The following is an 18,174-nucleotide window of genomic DNA, read 5'->3' as shown; positions in this document are numbered from 1 at the left end:
TCTGCAGCTGGTAGCTCCGGGGTCCACAGCCGGAGCCCCAGGGCCTTTAAATCTTGAAAGGCCCCGCCTCTTCCGGCTGAGGCCACGCCCCCGCTCAGGACTCCGTCGTTACTTTCACCCCTGGCTGGGCGCAGCCTGTGTGGGCTGAATGCCCTTTCCTCACAAAGTCCGGCTGGGCTGGGAGTCTCTGAGGGGCCTGGCTGTGACTCCAGGTCAGACAGGTGCAGCGATCCAGGAGCTCACGCTGGGTGAAATCTGCTCACACAACGCCACTGGCTTGGGGGCTCGGCCCTGTTTTCTGACACCTTCCCTGAGCTTGGCAGTGGAGCCGCTCCCTGCGGGGCAAACTCAGCCCTGCAAAATCAGCCTGGAAGGACATGTCTCCCCTCCAGCGCGTTCCCGCCCGCCTGGACGGCTGGGTGAGCCACCACCTCTCCTTCCCCAGGGGACCTCAGACAGCCCCCGCCTTTCCCCCGGCCACGGGCCTTGCCTTGGGGGAGGGGGTCTAGGCAGGACTCCTGGGTTCTATTCCCTGGTCCTGGAAGGGGAGTGGAGTCTAGTGGTTAGAGCAAGGGGCTTGGGAGCCAGGACGCCTGGGTTCTCTCCACAGCTCTAGGAGGGGAGTGGGGTCTAGTGGTTAGAGCGGGGGGGGGGGGGAGGTTTGGGAGCCAGGACTACTGGGTTCTCTCCCTGGCTTTCAGAAGGGAGTGGAGTAGGGTTGCCAACTTTCTAATTGCACAAAACTGAACACCCTTGCCCCGCCCCCTGCCCCGCCCCTTCTCTGAGGCCCCACCCCCTGCTCACTCCATCCCCCTCCCTCTGTCGCTTGCTCATTTTCACCGCGCTGGCTCAGGGGGTTGGGATGCGGGAGGGGTGAGGGCTCCGGCTGGGGGTGCAGGCTCTGGGGTGGGGCCAGTGATGAGGGGGTTTGGGTGCAGGAGGGGCTTTGGCCTGGGGGGTGGAGCCGAGGGGTTCGGAGTATGGGAGGGGGCTCCGGGCTGAGGCAGATGGTTGGGGTGTGGGAGGGGGCAGAGGCTCTGGGCTGGGGGTGCAGGCTCTGGGGTGGGGCCAGTGATGAGGGGTTCAGGGTGCGGGACTCAGAGTCAGGACTCCTGGGTTCTCTTCTTCCCAGTATCTCTGGTGCACAGAACAGAGGCCGGCTCCTTACCCCACCACTCGCTTTATTCAGCCAATGCACAAAAGGGAACCACAATCCCCCCCAAAGAGAAGCAGCAGCCGGTGCCCCAGGGGGAGGCGCACTGCAGCCCCCACAATCAGGGCAAGGGAAGGGGGCCCGGCCGGGGCTCACAGCTCCCCGCCGGCCCAGGGAGCTGGGTAGCACTCGGCCCGGCTCAGCACGTCCACCACGCCCTGGGTGTATTTCCTCACCCCCACTCTCTTGACGCAGGCGCCAGGGGAGCCGCATCCAGCCGCAGCCTTTGGCAGGGTGATCTCACCTGGACGGGGGGAGAGAGACGTGATCGGGGGCCCCCACATCCCCCCCGACCCCCATGAGGCTTCTCACACGCTCCCCTCCCAGCAGGACTGGTTGTTGCCCAGTCACCGAGTTTTGTGAGCTCCCTTTGTAGCTCTTTGCAGTCTGCTTTGGACTGAACGATCTTGAGTAGTTTTGTATCAACCGCCTCTACTGACACTGACAAAGAACGCTCCGGTGTGGGGATCTCCCACCCAGCCTCAGCCATGAAGACCAGTGCAAAGAATTCATTCAGTTTCCCCGCACTGGCCTTATCATCCTGGAGTGCCCCTTTCGCTTCTCGGCAAGTAGGACTCTGGGAGGGGAGGGGAGTCGAGTCTAGTGGGTCAGACCAAAGGGGGCTGGGGGCCAGGATGCCTGGGTTCTGTTCCAGACCCCGCCCCCATCTGGAGGAATTACCCGCTGTTATTGTCCCAGTGAACTCAACACAATGGTCCTCGGCGCTGGTGCAGGCCAAGGGCACCACGTCCTTGCAGTGATCTGCCCCCGCGGCGAAGCACGACGGGCACTGCCGGCCGCTGGGGACGGGGCTCACGGTTGGCACTGAGAACAGTCAGACACACCCAGTCAGCCTGGGGTGGGGAGTCTCTGCACGCTGGGTTCGATCCCAGCTCGGACACGGGAGTGGGGACTGGTGGGTTAGAGCAGGGGGGCTGGGAATCAGGACTCCTGGGTTCTGTCCCCAGCTCTGGGAGGGGAGCGGGAGCTAGGGGTTAGAGCAGCACGGGCTGGAAGCCCAGACTCCTGGCTTCTCTCCCCAGCTCTGGGAAGGGAGTGGGGACTAGTGGTTAGAGCGGGGAGGCTGGGAGCCCGGACTCCTGGGTTCTCTCCAGGCAGGTGGGGCCGGAGCAGGGCTCTAGGTTTGCAGGAGACACACACCTGGGATGGCCCCGGCGTTGCAGCCGTCGGTGTCACCGCAAGTGATGTTCACCTGCACAGTGCTATTGCGGGCGTAGGTCAGCGTGAAGGGGCCGGGCTCACAGCTCTCAGGCTCCAGGCCTGACTTAGCCGTGTAGGAGAAGGAGTTTGCCCCTGTGGGAGGGAAACAGAGTATCACCCTTAGCCCCTCAGTGCTCCCCCAGCTGCTCCATCCTCCCCTTTTGTATCCATCCCCCCCACATCTTATCTCATCTCCCCCCCCCTGACACAAGCCGCTCTTCTATCCAAGCCCGTCCCCACAGCCGCCCACTGCAAGTCCCCATCTCATCCCATCCCGTCTCTGACATTCTCTTTCCAGACTGAGCAGTCCTTGCTCCAGAAGAGCAGTGGGGTGTAGTGGTTAGAGCAGGGGGGCTGGGAGCCAGGACTCCTGGGTTCTCTCCCTGGCTCTGGGAGAGGACTGGGGGCTAGTGGTTAGAGCAGGGTGGGTGGGAACCAGGACTCCTGGGTTCTGGCTCTGGGAGAGGACTGGGGGCTAGTGGTTAAAGCAGGGGGGCTGGGAGCCAGGACTCCTGGGTTCTGTCTCTGGCTCTGGGAGAGGACTGGGGGCTAGTGGTTAAAGCAGGGGGGCTGGGAGCCAGGACTCCTGGGTTCTGTCTCTGGCTCAGGGAGGGCAATGGCATCTATGCTTAGTAGAAATCTGGTTTTGCTCACCCCAGCTGTACCTGGCTGTGACGATGACACAGGTCCCTTCCTAGGAGGCGCAGGGCTGCGGGGGGCCGGAGCACGATTCCTCTTTGGACTCACACACCTCACATTGCAGAGCACTCCCTGGTGGTTGGAAAAATCCCTTCTCAGTGCAAATCCCGACTCCCCACCCCTCCCCAGGCAGTGCCCGGGGGAGAAATACCACCAGGAACCACGAGGTGGCGCTGTGGTAGTTGTTACCACCAATGTCTCCTCACTGAACGTGTGGGCAGGTAGATCTTGGAGAAATTCCATCTGCTTTTACAGCAAATCTGCCCAGTTCCCTTTAACTCGCTGTGTGGGGAAAGGCATCTAGCTGGTTATTTGTATCTTCCTCAAAACCGCAGACAGTCTGATTACTGCCTGAGTGTCTGTGGCTAGAGTAAATTGTCAGCTGCTGAGGTGGCGATCTGGGGTGTAACTTGTGCGTGCAAACAAAATCCCACACGTCTGTCTAGACAGAAAAAAAGAATTCCGCTGCTCTAAAGAGGGGTTTCTGCCTGGCTTTGGGGTGAACGAACCTTTCACACTCCCCCCAACTTTCTGTTCGAGGCCCCTGCCTCTCAGAGTAACATTAGCTCAGCCACTCTCGACTTCGGCCCACTTTTCATCGCTGATCGTGTCAATTCTCTTCTTAAGAATATGATTGATGCTTGTTAAGCCATTTGATTGATGGCTGTGCAGCCAGCGATCCCATGAGCATTAACTCTTTCCTGTCCAGAGTGTGGGGGTGTTTAAATTCAGTAAGCGAACGTAATGTTTTTTAAAGAAAGAAAGAAATTTGCCCACTTTTTTCCCCCCAGAGCTTTTATGTAGAAACATCAGTTAAACCTCAGAACCCCTTCCGCTACCCCTGCCATGGCCCTAGATGGTAGCAAAGTTATATTATCCTCATCTAAAAAATAGGGAAACTGAGGCAGAAAAAGGACGTGTCCGATTCAGGGTCAGAACCAAGAAGACAGCCGAGTAGTCCTCATCCCTGACTCCCAGCCCACTTTAACCCACTAGACCCCACTCCTCCTGCAGAGCCAGGGACAGAACCCAGGAGTCCTGATTTGCAACCGTCTCTGCTCTAATCCACTATACCCCACCCCTCTTCTACAGCTGGGGAATGAACCCAGGAGTCCTGGCTCCCAGTGATCCCTACTCTAGCCCATTAGACCCCCACTTCCCTTTCAAAGCCTCGGATAGAAACCAGGAGTCCTGGCTCCCAGCTGACCCTCCACGCTAGCCTGTTACACCCCCACTCCTCTTTCAAAGCTGGGGAATGAACCCAGGAGTCCTGGCAGGAATCTCAGTGCTGGGGGGCAGGGGAACATTTCCAAGCAGGATTACAAGGGGGGGAGACGGTTTTCCCGGTTTCCTGCTCCTCGTCGGGGAGCCCCGTCAGAGCTGGAGAAGGAACGAGGAGGAGGAAGCACAGACGGGCTCAGACCCCGACCCGTCACCCCAGTCTGACCCGCAGCCCGCTGGCCAGGCCCCTAGCGTGGGCTGTGGGGGTCCCAGGCTCCAATCCCTGCTCTCCCCGAGTCAGCCGGGGGTCGTGACGCCGGGTTTTCCTCTCGCTGGTTTTACCCACAAATTTCATCCTGACCCCAGAATCCGCCATGGACAGCGGCACGTTCCCCAGGCGAATTCCCGCCCCCCCCCCCAGTGCCCGGCGCCCTGTGCCCGGGGAAGGACGGGACTCACCGGTGGCCAGGAGAGCGGCCAGCAGGCAGAGGGGCCGGGGCGCCCACATGGTGCCCGGGCGTTTGCTGCAGTGACCAGAGCAGCGACGAAGCAGCTGCTGTTATGTCAGCCCCGGGGGCTCAGCTGGGCTGTCCCAGGACATCCTGGTGGGCCCGGAGATGGGACATTTCACAGCCCCCGAGGCACGTCTGCCCTGCCGCCTGCACGGCTGGGTGAGCTGCGGCCTCCCTCCTTCCTAGGGTTCCCATAGGTCCGGCTTTCCCCGGACATGTCCGGCTTTTGGGGCTTGAACTAGCCGGCCGGGGGGGATTTGTCAAAAGCTACAAATGTCCGGGATCCCCCCGGCGGCTAGTTCAAGCCCCAAAAGCGAGGCCAGGGCAGCCGCGCCGGGGGAACCGCGGCAAGCCGGCGCCGCCGCTCCCCTTCCCTCCCTGGGCCCTGGGGCAGCGCGCAGCTGAGAGCTCCCGGCGGGGCGGGGCGGCGCCAGCCCACGGGGCCCCCGCCTGGCCGGCAGGAGCCTGCAGAGCGCAGCCCGGCCCCGGCCCCGGCCCGGCCCCCAGAGCGGCAGCGAGGTCTCACTCCCCTGCGTGCTGCAGCGGGGCGCGGCCCGTAGACTCCGGCAGCAGGCAGCGGCCGCCGGGCAGAGAGTCCCCCGCCCCTGCCCCCTCCCCTCGACCCGACCCGACCCTAGGAAGGGGCCAGAGGGACTGGGAGGGACCTGCCTGCTGCATGCTTCCTGGGAGCCGCTCCAGGTAAGCACTGCTGGGCTCACCTGGCCCCCTGGCAGGTCCCTCTGGGGGGCTCCCCTCAGCCCCACTGCCCTCAGCCCCCACCCTGACCCTGTTCCCTCAGCCTCCCCCGCAGTTCCCCCTGTACCTCCCACCCCGAACCCACTGCCCTCAGTCCCTGCCCCCGTTCCAACAGCCTCCCCCACAGTCCCCCTGCTCCCCCCAACCCACTGTTGCCCTACCCCAAATCTCTTCTTCAGCCTCCCCCGTCATCCCACCCCATCGCTCCCCCTGCTGTCCCACCCCCTCAACTTCCCACCATTCCAGTACTGCTCCCCTCTGTCTCATCCCCTCCAGACCCTGTCCCTCTCCCCAACCCTCCCCAGCCCAGCCCCATTGTCTCCCCCGCCCCACCCCACTCTACACAGCTCTCTCTACCCTGTCCCATTCATGCTCCCCTCAGCCCCTACCCTACTCCCCCCATCCCATCCCAGTCCTGTCCCATCCCCCTCAGCCCTCCCCCCAGTCCCAGTCCTGTCCCCCTCAGTTCCTCCACCCTGCTTCCCCCGGTCCATCCCCACACACCCACCGACTCCCTCGACCTCCCTCCCCCCAATCCCACTGCCTGGACCCACCCCCGTCCCACTCAGGACATGCATGAAAAAGAAGCAATGGGCTTAAATTGTAGCAAGGGAGAGTTAGGTTAGACATTAGGAAAAACTTCCTAACTGTAAAGGTAGTTAAGCACTGGACAAATTAGTGGGGGGCAGTTGAAATCCGATGAGGAGCTGGGGCGGCTTAGACAGCAATAGGATAGACATAGACTGGAGGGGACGGGGAAGAAGGGTCTTTGACTACTAGAGACCACTCCGTTCTCTGAACATTTGATTCGCGGGAAGCAGGGGAGGGGGAAGAGTAGGGGGCGGAGCGTTCAGGGGAGGGGGCGGAGTTGGGGCGGGGCCGGGGGCAGAGTTGGGGCGGAGCCGGGGCCCCTTGGAGTGTCCTCTTTTTCCAGGACTGCAATATGGTAACCCTACAAGAGGGGAAGAAAACCCTGGAACCGGGTATGTTAGAGCAACCAGGGGGGTCCCAGCACCACATGCTGACGCAGGGCTCAGTGGGGCAGCATGGAGCTGGCTGGGGCTGGGGGCATGAGCAGCTCCGCAGGCCCCAGGGCAGCGCAGAGGGGCCAGGCTGGGGGTTGCTGTAATTTACCCAGAGTCCCTAGAGCCCTGCGGGGTTTGGTGCGAGCTGGGGGCCCCGCCCATGGGGGGCAGCACCCCCAGCTCAGGGCCTGGCCAGTAACGCTCAGCGCTGGGGCCAGCATCCCCCTCCTCCCCTCTGCATCCCCCCCCCCAGGCACCTGGCTCACAACCCCTTCATCTGCGACTGCAACCTGCGGTGGCTGGCGGATTTCCTGCGCGCCAACCCCATTGAGACCAGCGGTGCCCGCTGCGCCAGCCCGCGCCGCCTGGCCAACAAGCGCATCGGCCAGATCAAGAGCAAGAAGTTCCGCTGCTCAGGTGAGTCCGGGCCCCTCCCTGCCCCCCTGCGGCCGCGGGACCCCGGGGGCTGGGGGACGGAGGCAGTTCATTTGGGAAGGCAGCTGGGCCCAGCAGTGAAGGGAGCGAGGGGCCGGTGCCCCGTGTGCCGAGCAGGCAGAGGACGAGCCGGGGCACGGAGTCTCCACGCAGCCACAGGGAAGCTGGAACCCAGGCTCCTGCTCCTCCAGCCCCGGGTCCTTCCCTGGGGAACCAGAGCGTCCGTCCATGCAGCCGCTGTCACTACCCCCGCGGGCTGGGGGCTCCCCCCCGGGCTGCTGCTACTGCAGCACTATCCAGAGGCCTTAACTGAGCCGTGGGGTGCTGGGCCCCACAGAGACACCGCGTCACGCCCTGCCCTGCCCAGCTCCCAAGCCACATAGACAGCAAGGGAGGAGGGGAAACTGAGGCACGGACCTGGAGGGACTTGCCCAAGCTCAGCCAGTGTGTCAGTGGCAGAGCCGGGGCTCGAGCCCTGGTGCCAGCGCACCAGAGATCTCGCCAGGCACCACCAGCCGTCCCCCCTTCCCACGCAGGCCCCGGCGCCGGGCTGCCCCACTAACGTGTTTGTGCCTTTCTCTCCGCAGCCAAAGAGCAGTACGTTATCCCAGGTAAGGACCGAGCTGGGGCTGAGGGGACGTATCTGCACAGGGACTGTCCATGGGTCTCTCTCGGACGGGCTGTGCTTTGCCGTGTGATGTCCCTGGGTAGCTGGGTACGGTGCCACGCAGGACGCCGATGGCCCGGCTCTCCTGCCCGGCACAGATATTGCTGCCCGCTGCTGGCACCTGGGGGTCTGGTCCCAGAGGCGGCGAATGGCCCTAACCCAGCCTGGCCCCGCGCCCCACACAGCCCCCGAGCGATGGCAAAGCCAGTGCAGCGTCTGGCTCCAGGGAGCGATTCCCACGCAGCCAGCGCCCCCCGCAGGCACAGAGCAGGAATCCTGCACCCAGGAGCCGGCTGCGGATGTGCTGGCCGCCACTTCCCGCAGCTCCCATTGGCCAGGAATGGTGAACCACGGCCACTGGGCGCTGCGGGCGGCCATGCCTGTGGACGGTCAATGTAAAATTGTCTCGTGACCCACCACTGGATTACCCTGACGAGCTGTGTGTGGCCCACGGACTGCAGGTTGCCCACCACTGTCCTAGACTGATACCAGACACCTCTGTGTTTTTGGGGAAGCAGGGTGCAGTATCCAGCCTGAGTCATGAAAGACACCCCTCCCGCCCCCAGCCTCTGCTTAAACGAAAACCCATCAGAGGAAAAAACTTGCAGAGAGCAGTGAAGGGCATTGGGTGACACACCTAGACCCCTCCTGACAAGGGTGACAAGATGAAGACATCTCCATTAGCACACAGAATGGAGAGCAGAGACAACTCCCCTAGCCTCATCTGCATGAAAGATGGGACAGGAAGACATCTCAGTTTACATACAGAATGGAGAACAGAGAACCGCACTGAACTCTGGGACCAGAAAAAGCAGGGAAGCACTGCATCATGGGAATCTCAGCTCCAGATGCTAATGAACCTATGCCTGCACACACCCGGCTCAGCAGTTATCAGACCAATTCTAGTAATGAATCCTTAATTGATATCCAAATACTGAAGCAGCCTAGTTGCATTGTGAGCTCCCTGGAAGAAAACACCCCCCATAGCCAAGAGTGAACAGCTCCTGTTGTCTAGTCTAAAGAAAACCCTTGAGTCATCAGCTGACCTATAAACAAATCTAGTGTTCTCCCTTCAACCAGTGTAATTTCTCTACAAAAATCCCTACTCACCCTCCAGTCAGGGTTCTGATGCTTAGATCCACACTATGCATCAGTTCCACTGGAACTCGATCTTCTGACCGATCGTGCTGGGGGTTCTGCCTGTCTCCAGCATTCAGGACCCTCAGCTACCACCATCATCTGGGAACCCCGACCAGTTCAAGCCTCATGGAGTGGGTGAGATCCCCCCTCTTTCTCTCTCTCTGTTTTCCTTTCTACCTTAGGTATTAACCTTTAATCATGTATGTTAGGTTGGTTTAGCTCTCCTTGTGTAGTTATCACTATTATTCAATAAATAACTTTTATGGTTAAGTTGGTTGCTTCTCTCTCTCTTGCTGAACTTTACTCTTTTGTGATTTTAGCTTCCCCCATTCACTCTACAGCAACGCTTCTTTTACCTAAGCTAAAGATCCCTGCAGCGCCCAAAATACGGTGGGGTTTGCTCATCGAGTAGGTTACTGCCAGTACAATTGTGTTGTGAGATTGGGGATAGGGACGTGCTGAATCTGGGACGCAGAAGGGTAACAGCTTGAAAGTGCTGCTTGACCCAGTCCATGGAGCCCAGGGGCATATAAGGAGAGACAGCTTGAAAGTGCTGCTTCCTCCAGCCAGTGAGTCCAGAGACATATAAGGGGTCAGCTTGACAGTGCTGATTGACCCGGTCTGCTCAGACTTGCTCTGTTAATGTACGTGTGGGTGGGTGGGTGTTCATCCGGTTCTGGGGCTGGAGAAACCCAGCCCTAGGGAGCCTAGGTCCTGCAGGATAGCTCCACTGGGAGGGGACTTGCAGAAGGGAGAAGTAGAGCTCCATATGAAAACACAAATGACACAAGCAGTACATGGATAGAATTACAGAATCCCCTTCCCCAGAAGCGTAACCCGAATAAATGAACATACCCCAAAGTAATGGGCACATCTGGTAACAAGACCCAATCCACCCAGTCCTAATTGCAATCCATTCACAGTCAGCCATGTCAAGCAATGATCCCGAGCCCTACATCTCCAGGGGACTGTGTCTGGACATGCACTGCTGTCCTCTGGTGCACAAAGCACATCAGACCAGATTAAGTATCTATTAGATTCTATTGTTTTCCTCTAAATAGTGGAGGAGCTGCTTCTTTCCCTCCTCAAGGGCTGCATTTCCAGAGCTCAGGGTCATGAGCCCCATTTCCAACTGCCACAGGTAAGTGGGTGGCTAACGAGTGTGATGTGGGGGTGTGATGCCCGGCTCAGTGGGGCAGCATGGAGCTGGCTGGGGCTGGGGGCATGAGCAGCTCCGCAGGCCCCAGGGCAGCGCAGAGGGGCCAGGCTGGGGGTTGCTGTAATTTACCCAGAGTCCCTAGAGCCCTGCGGGGTTTGGTGCGAGCTGGGGGCCCCGCCCATGGGGGGCAGCACCCCCAGCTCAGGGCCTGGCCAGTAACGCTCAGCGCTGGGGCCAGCATCCCCCTCCTCCCCTCTGCATCCCCCCCCCCAGGCACCTGGCTCACAACCCCTTCATCTGCGACTGCAACCTGCGGTGGCTGGCGGATTTCCTGCGCGCCAACCCCATTGAGACCAGCGGTGCCCGCTGCGCCAGCCCGCGCCGCCTGGCCAACAAGCGCATCGGCCAGATCAAGAGCAAGAAGTTCCGCTGCTCAGGTGAGTCCGGGCCCCTCCCTGCCCCCCTGCGGCCGCGGGACCCCGGGGGCTGGGGGACGGAGGCAGTTCATTTGGGAAGGCAGCTGGGCCCAGCAGTGAAGGGAGCGAGGGGCCGGTGCCCCGTGTGCCGAGCAGGCAGAGGACGAGCCGGGGCACGGAGTCTCCACGCAGCCACAGGGAAGCTGGAACCCAGGCTCCTGCTCCTCCAGCCCCGGGTCCTTCCCTGGGGAACCAGAGCGTCCGTCCATGCAGCCGCTGTCACTACCCCCGCGGGCTGGGGGCTCCCCCCCGGGCTGCTGCTACTGCAGCACTATCCAGAGGCCTTAACTGAGCCGTGGGGTGCTGGGCCCCACAGAGACACCGCGTCACGCCCTGCCCTGCCCAGCTCCCAAGCCACATAGACAGCAAGGGAGGAGGGGAAACTGAGGCACGGACCTGGAGGGACTTGCCCAAGCTCAGCCAGTGTGTCAGTGGCAGAGCCGGGGCTCGAGCCCTGGTGCCAGCGCACCAGAGATCTCGCCAGGCACCACCAGCCGTCCCCCCTTCCCACGCAGGCCCCGGCGCCGGGCTGCCCCACTAACGTGTTTGTGCCTTTCTCTCCGCAGCCAAAGAGCAGTACGTTATCCCAGGTAAGGACCGAGCTGGGGCTGAGGGGACGTATCTGCACAGGGACTGTCCATGGGTCTCTCTCGGACGGGCTGTGCTTTGCCGTGTGATGTCCCTGGGTAGCTGGGTACGGTGCCACGCAGGACGCCGATGGCCCGGCTCTCCTGCCCGGCACAGATATTGCTGCCCGCTGCTGGCACCTGGGGGTCTGGTCCCAGAGGCGGCGAATGGCCCTAACCCAGCCTGGCCCCGCGCCCCACACAGCCCCCGAGCGATGGCAAAGCCAGTGCAGCGTCTGGCTCCAGGGAGCGATTCCCACGCAGCCAGCGCCCCCCGCAGGCACAGAGCAGGAATCCTGCACCCAGGAGCCGGCTGCGGATGTGCTGGCCGCCACTTCCCGCAGCTCCCATTGGCCAGGAATGGTGAACCACGGCCACTGGGCGCTGCGGGCGGCCATGCCTGTGGACGGTCAATGTAAAATTGTCTCGTGACCCACCACTGGATTACCCTGACGAGCTGTGTGTGGCCCACGGACTGCAGGTTGCCCACCACTGTCCTAGACTGATACCAGACACCTCTGTGTTTTTGGGGAAGCAGGGTGCAGTATCCAGCCTGAGTCATGAAAGACACCCCTCCCGCCCCCAGCCTCTGCTTAAACGAAAACCCATCAGAGGAAAAAACTTGCAGAGAGCAGTGAAGGGCATTGGGTGACACACCTAGACCCCTCCTGACAAGGGTGACAAGATGAAGACATCTCCATTAGCACACAGAATGGAGAGCAGAGACAACTCCCCTAGCCTCATCTGCATGAAAGATGGGACAGGAAGACATCTCAGTTTACATACAGAATGGAGAACAGAGAACCGCACTGAACTCTGGGACCAGAAAAAGCAGGGAAGCACTGCATCATGGGAATCTCAGCTCCAGATGCTAATGAACCTATGCCTGCACACACCCGGCTCAGCAGTTATCAGACCAATTCTAGTAATGAATCCTTAATTGATATCCAAATACTGAAGCAGCCTAGTTGCATTGTGAGCTCCCTGGAAGAAAACACCCCCCATAGCCAAGAGTGAACAGCTCCTGTTGTCTAGTCTAAAGAAAACCCTTGAGTCATCAGCTGACCTATAAACAAATCTAGTGTTCTCCCTTCAACCAGTGTAATTTCTCTACAAAAATCCCTACTCACCCTCCAGTCAGGGTTCTGATGCTTAGATCCACACTATGCATCAGTTCCACTGGAACTCGATCTTCTGACCGATCGTGCTGGGGGTTCTGCCTGTCTCCAGCATTCAGGACCCTCAGCTACCACCATCATCTGGGAACCCCGACCAGTTCAAGCCTCATGGAGTGGGTGAGATCCCCCCTCTTTCTCTCTCTCTGTTTTCCTTTCTACCTTAGGTATTAACCTTTAATCATGTATGTTAGGTTGGTTTAGCTCTCCTTGTGTAGTTATCACTATTATTCAATAAATAACTTTTATGGTTAAGTTGGTTGCTTCTCTCTCTCTTGCTGAACTTTACTCTTTTGTGATTTTAGCTTCCCCCATTCACTCTACAGCAACGCTTCTTTTACCTAAGCTAAAGATCCCTGCAGCGCCCAAAATACGGTGGGGTTTGCTCATCGAGTAGGTTACTGCCAGTACAATTGTGTTGTGAGATTGGGGATAGGGACGTGCTGAATCTGGGACGCAGAAGGGTAACAGCTTGAAAGTGCTGCTTGACCCAGTCCATGGAGCCCAGGGGCATATAAGGAGAGACAGCTTGAAAGTGCTGCTTCCTCCAGCCAGTGAGTCCAGAGACATATAAGGGGTCAGCTTGACAGTGCTGATTGACCCGGTCTGCTCAGACTTGCTCTGTTAATGTACGTGTGGGTGGGTGGGTGTTCATCCGGTTCTGGGGCTGGAGAAACCCAGCCCTAGGGAGCCTAGGTCCTGCAGGATAGCTCCACTGGGAGGGGACTTGCAGAAGGGAGAAGTAGAGCTCCATATGAAAACACAAATGACACAAGCAGTACATGGATAGAATTACAGAATCCCCTTCCCCAGAAGCGTAACCCGAATAAATGAACATACCCCAAAGTAATGGGCACATCTGGTAACAAGACCCAATCCACCCAGTCCTAATTGCAATCCATTCACAGTCAGCCATGTCAAGCAATGATCCCGAGCCCTACATCTCCAGGGGACTGTGTCTGGACATGCACTGCTGTCCTCTGGTGCACAAAGCACATCAGACCAGATTAAGTATCTATTAGATTCTATTGTTTTCCTCTAAATAGTGGAGGAGCTGCTTCTTTCCCTCCTCAAGGGCTGCATTTCCAGAGCTCAGGGTCATGAGCCCCATTTCCAACTGCCACAGGTAAGTGGGTGGCTAACGAGTGTGATGCCGCCGGTGTATCCATCCACGGAGCATTATGAATGGATCTGCAGAGCAGTGGGTTCGAGAGGAGCTTGATTAATGGCAGGAAAATGCCAAACAGTCTAAAAACAATAAAACTGATCAACCCTGGGATGAAATGTAGCAAAAGCCATTCCTATCCGCTCCGGGTTTCTGTCGGGATATTCAGAGGACCAGAAAATGTAAGTGGGTGATTTAAATGATCTGCAGTTAATTTAACTCCATAGTTAATCCATGGACCACAAATCTTCAATTACAGGAACAAACTCTTCCACTCATGGGAGAAAAGTGAACGACGTGGGTGGAACTGAGACTGGATTGATTATAGCCTGATCAGGCGTATGTGTGACTTGGGTTTGAGGGCAACAGTCCTGAGGTTAGTTCTCATCATAAAAAAGACCAGGCAGTTCGGCAAGATGATCTGTCCCCTGCGCAGGTCTAGAGTCGCAAAGGGTGCTGCAGAGCAGAGCAGAGCGGGATGCAGCAGCAGAGCTCAGCGGAGAGGGGCAGAGCAGAGGGCAGTTGCACGTCAGGACTGAGAGTTGTGGGTCCAAGACCATCACCCTCCAGGTGCATTGTTTGGACTGGACTAGCAGGGGTGTGGCAGGCCACGGAGGATGGCTGATGCCTTGACACAGAGCTGTGTTGATGGTGCCCGCTGGATGCTAGGAAAATGGTGGAATTTGTGGGCCCCTTCTGTTAGTGGGCATGCTGGCAGGGTGGGATTCGGTAGTATGGAAAACGGAAGTAGTATAAAGGCCCTACCGTCAATCAAACCCTAACCCCTCCTCTTGGCCCCTTAAACCCCACCCCTTGGCCCCTTAAGCCCCGACCACCTGTCACCGGAAGTCCCACCCATGGGGGGTATTACTTCCGGGGTCAAGGCGGGCACATGACCGGAAGCAAAGTGTGTCATGTGACCCCTATAAGAACTCCTCCCACTGCCCTCTACCAATCAGAATGGGTTTCGTCCGCGTAGGCCTGCCCCGAGAGGAGATTTGACCAATATGGGGGAGTTCCAGGGTGGGGTGACCCATCCAGAAGGGGTTCATGTGACCCCTCTAAGAACTCCTCCCACCTCCCTCTGCCAATCAGGAGGGGTTTCAGCCACATAGGACTGCCCCAAGAGCAGATTTGACCAATCGGGGGTGTCCCGGGGTGGGGTGACCCATCCAGAAGTGGATAATGTGACCTCTCTAAGAACTCCTCCCACTGCCCTCTACCAATCGCAATGGGTTTCGGTCGTATAGGACCACCCCGAGAGCAGATTTGACCAATCGGGGGTGTTCTAGGGTGGGGTGACCCACCCAGAAGAGCGTCGTGTGACCCCTCTAAAAACTCCTCCCAGCGCCCTCTGCCAATCAGAGTGCAGCACCATCACCCCATAAGTCCCAGCGCCAGGGCAGAAGGGGCCATCTTTTATCAGGAACGCGTGCTTTAGAAATCGTGGAAACATGGACTCCCGTGAGAACTTCGGACTTTGTTTTAGCCCCGAGGGCCTTTGACCATCCGCGGAGAAAGCGCTACATCAGCGACAGTTTCGAGGAGGAGGAGGGAGCGACCGAGGAAGGCCCTTTGGCTCAGCCGTTGACGGATACGCCGGAACCTGAAACCCAACTGCTTGTGAGACACCCCGATGAGCGTGGTAGCCTCTTGTCGTCCACCTCCCTGGAGGAGGAAGGTGAACACAGCTTGGGGGAGTCACCGGAGGACAAGGTGAACAGAAAAGACGTCGCTCAGGTAAATGAATGATTAAGAAGTGACAGTTGATGATGGGGTGTAATGGGGTTAGGAACCGGCGGGTTGTGTAAATCTAAAAACAAGCAGTGGGGTGCTTACTTTCTTTTCTGAAAATCTCTCAACAGCTCGACGATGCCTTTCTAGAGGCCTTTGAGAACTTACACATCGGTAGCCCCGTGGAAGTAAATAGACATAAGCAAAAACAGCTGATGCATGATATGAGACACAGATATCAAGACGAAAATCTGGAAAAGGACAAAATGGAAGAATGAACCAGCTCAGACTCCCTTATGGAGTCCATTTTTACAGGCGGCTGTAAAAGGTCATGTTAAACCAGGCGATTAATAAAACTTATTTATTTAAATGGTCAATATGAATGTGTCCCCTTTCACATTTGTGTTAGTAAAAGACGGTACCAGTAAGAGTCATGTCTACACAGGCAGCTCTTTTAAAGAAAATATATTACACCCCCAGGGAAGTTGGGAGTTTGAGCGCTATTTCTGAGATGGCCGCTACTAAATCGTCAGAGGCCGAACATAGTATAGCCCTCCTTTGCTGCGGGGACGATTTGCTAAGTAATTTTAAAAGGACCAGGTTTCTCTTCACCCAGCTAGACACGTTTTTGGTCAGCAACCCCAGCTGTTACAAGAAGTTCTTTATACAGAGCTTGCCAACAACTGTAACACCACACAATATTCTCAAGCATAACAGACAGTGTTTGTTTGGCATTATTCAACACATTTTTTATAAAGTAACTTTTCCCGCAGTTGCTAGGCCCCGCGAGAATTGCAGAAAAGGGGTGTTTCCACCTCGTATCCATTTTTAAAAGCCGTAGGGCAGGGTTTTAAACCCTTCTCCTAGGACCCTCTTGTTGTAAACGACTTTCAAGTGCGTTTAGGACCTTGCAGTGGTGAGCAGCAGCTGGGCGGGGGGTTGGGAATCCCAGTGGGGCCTGATTCTGGCAGTTAGGTGCCTAAACCAGCAGTTAGGCACTTAAGCCCTTTGGTGAATCTGGCCCCAAGAGGCAGGGCTGGCTTTAGCAGGTGCGGGGCCCCACGCCGGGACGCGAATTGTCCCACCCCAACTCCGCCCTGGCCCCGCCCCGACTCCGCCCCCTCCCTGCCCCATTGGATCCCTCCCCAAATCCCCGCCCTGGCCCCACCCCCTGCCCCACCCCCTCTCTGCCCCATTGGATCCCTCCCCAAATCCCTGCCCTGGCACCGCCTCTTCCCCAGCACACCTCATTCCTCCTCCTAACCCCTCCCTCCCAGGCTTGCGCTGATCAGTTGTATGGCGGCGCAAGCGCTGGAGGGAGGGGGGAGAAGCAGGACGCAGCTTTTTTTTTTTTTTTTTTTCGCTCTGCCGGCAGCCCCGGACGTTGCGGGGCCCTCTTAGGCGCGGGGCCCCATTCCGGGGAATCGGCCGAATCGGCTTAAAGCCGGCCCTGCCAAGAGGTACCCTGAGTGATCAGTTCTAGGCACATCTTTTCCTTCAGTAACTGTCTAACGCTGAAGTACGCATCGTAACCTTTGGAATTGTGCGCTAGGAACGTGTAGTCCCGGAACTCTTTGCCAAGAAAGGTCTCAACAAACATAGAAAGACACTCGTCGCCCTTAAATTCCCAGGATTTTTCCGGCTTTAGGGACATAACAAAAATGTAATTGGGCGTGTGCAACCCAGTCTCCTGCGTGCATTCAAAATCATAAAAAAAGATACTTTTCTGATGATTCGGGCTTTCTAAGGCTGTCCATAAAACACAGGTGACTGTCTACATCACCAGCGATCAAACCCTGACACTGCTTACACCGCCTCCCTTTACACCTGTGCCGCTTGTCCACATAAGACTGACACTTATCACACAAAGTTTTAGACAGGCATTCGACTTGTTTTTTCAATGCACAGTCGACGTGTCCGTCTAAACACTCTTTGGATCAACAATACAGTCTACAGCTAGGACACCTCAGCTGCACGCCCATGCTGTCCAAGCATGTTAGGCTCAAACAGAGGCGGCAACGACACCTGCAAGAGTGGTCGTGACTGTACACCGTGTGGCAAAACTCACGATAATTTTTCACAGCAAACAACTTTTTCACATCCAGAACCCCATAGTAATGCTCATCGTGCAACAGGATGAAAAAAGTCTTGGGGTACACTGGGCCCCCCGTTTTAAAAAAGCCCCATCCGCCTTTTGCCGCATACAGCACCACCTGTATATTGACTCCTAAATGCTGTTCAAACGTTGCTACGTCACTGAGCAGAACCTTTTTTTGATCTGACCACCCCAGTTTCTCATGCAATTTTCTCGCCCCCGCTAACAATTCCGCGTCCGTAGGTTGACGGTCGGACATAACGGCCAAGAGCCCACCCGCAAAACACAGATTGGTACCGGTGTAAATCAGGTCTACTAAGCATTGTCTCTTTTTATGGATGATTTGATAACCACGGATAGAATTTAAAACTCTACGAGCGCCCCAACCCCTGTTTTTCACAACTGTCACAACGAGGCGCAATGTCCCATCGAGATGCAACTCTCTATTGCTCTGTAGCAGCTTTCAGGCCTGAGTTAAGAACTCCTCAGCAGACAGCTCATCCCTAGTTCTTCTGACCGAAAACAAAGGGTTAGTTAAATTTCAGGTCTCTAAAGTAACTGAACATAATCATCATAATCACCATTAAAGTCATCCAGAACTAACTGTATTCCCCTGTGTATGGCTTCAACAACCTGCTGAGCTGAATTTATTCACTCAGGATTGACAAAACGAAATTCCTCACAATACACCGACCCCCCAAATCTAGGTAATTCACGTTGCCAACTTCTCACTCTCTCCATATACACCTCTGCATTTTCAGGGTTACTTGGGGGTTCCTCTATGGGACCGTCAGCGGCATCTTCTACATCAGAGACTATTTGAGAGTCAGACTCCGAGGGGCCTCCGTGAGGGTC

At 57.5% G+C, this 18,174-nt stretch overlaps 1 protein-coding gene across 1 annotated transcript; it reads right to left on the bottom strand.

The window, feature by feature from the left end:
- Positions 1 to 1,305: 1,305 nt before the first annotated feature.
- LOC135892259 (phospholipase A2 inhibitor and Ly6/PLAUR domain-containing protein-like) lies at positions 1,306 to 2,697 on the bottom strand. The gene is made up of 4 exons (XM_065419959.1): positions 2,685 to 2,697; positions 2,375 to 2,527; positions 1,895 to 2,038; positions 1,306 to 1,457 (listed from the first exon to the last, which is right to left on the bottom strand). Exons 1-4 carry the CDS (start codon positions 2,695 to 2,697, stop codon positions 1,306 to 1,308), a joined length of 462 nt encoding a protein of 153 aa, XP_065276031.1.
- Positions 2,698 to 18,174: the final 15,477 nt, after the last annotated feature.

Source organism: Emys orbicularis, chromosome 20 (genome assembly GCF_028017835.1).
Source record: "Emys orbicularis isolate rEmyOrb1 chromosome 20, rEmyOrb1.hap1, whole genome shotgun sequence".
NCBI lineage: Eukaryota > Metazoa > Chordata > Testudines > Emydidae > Emys > Emys orbicularis.
Note: the sequence above shows the minus strand (reverse complement) of the source record. Positions and strands in the feature narration are given on the sequence as shown.

Coding starts and splice junctions, on each gene's coding strand:
- LOC135892259 (XM_065419959.1), bottom strand. Junction 2,039..2,374: donor CAACGCCGGGGCCATCCCAG/GTGTGTGTCTCC, acceptor GACTGTTCTCAG/TGCCAACCGTGAGCCCCGTC. Junction 1,458..1,894: donor CACTGGGACAATAACAGCGG/GTAATTCCTCCA, acceptor CCCCCCGTCCAG/GTGAGATCACCCTGCCAAAG.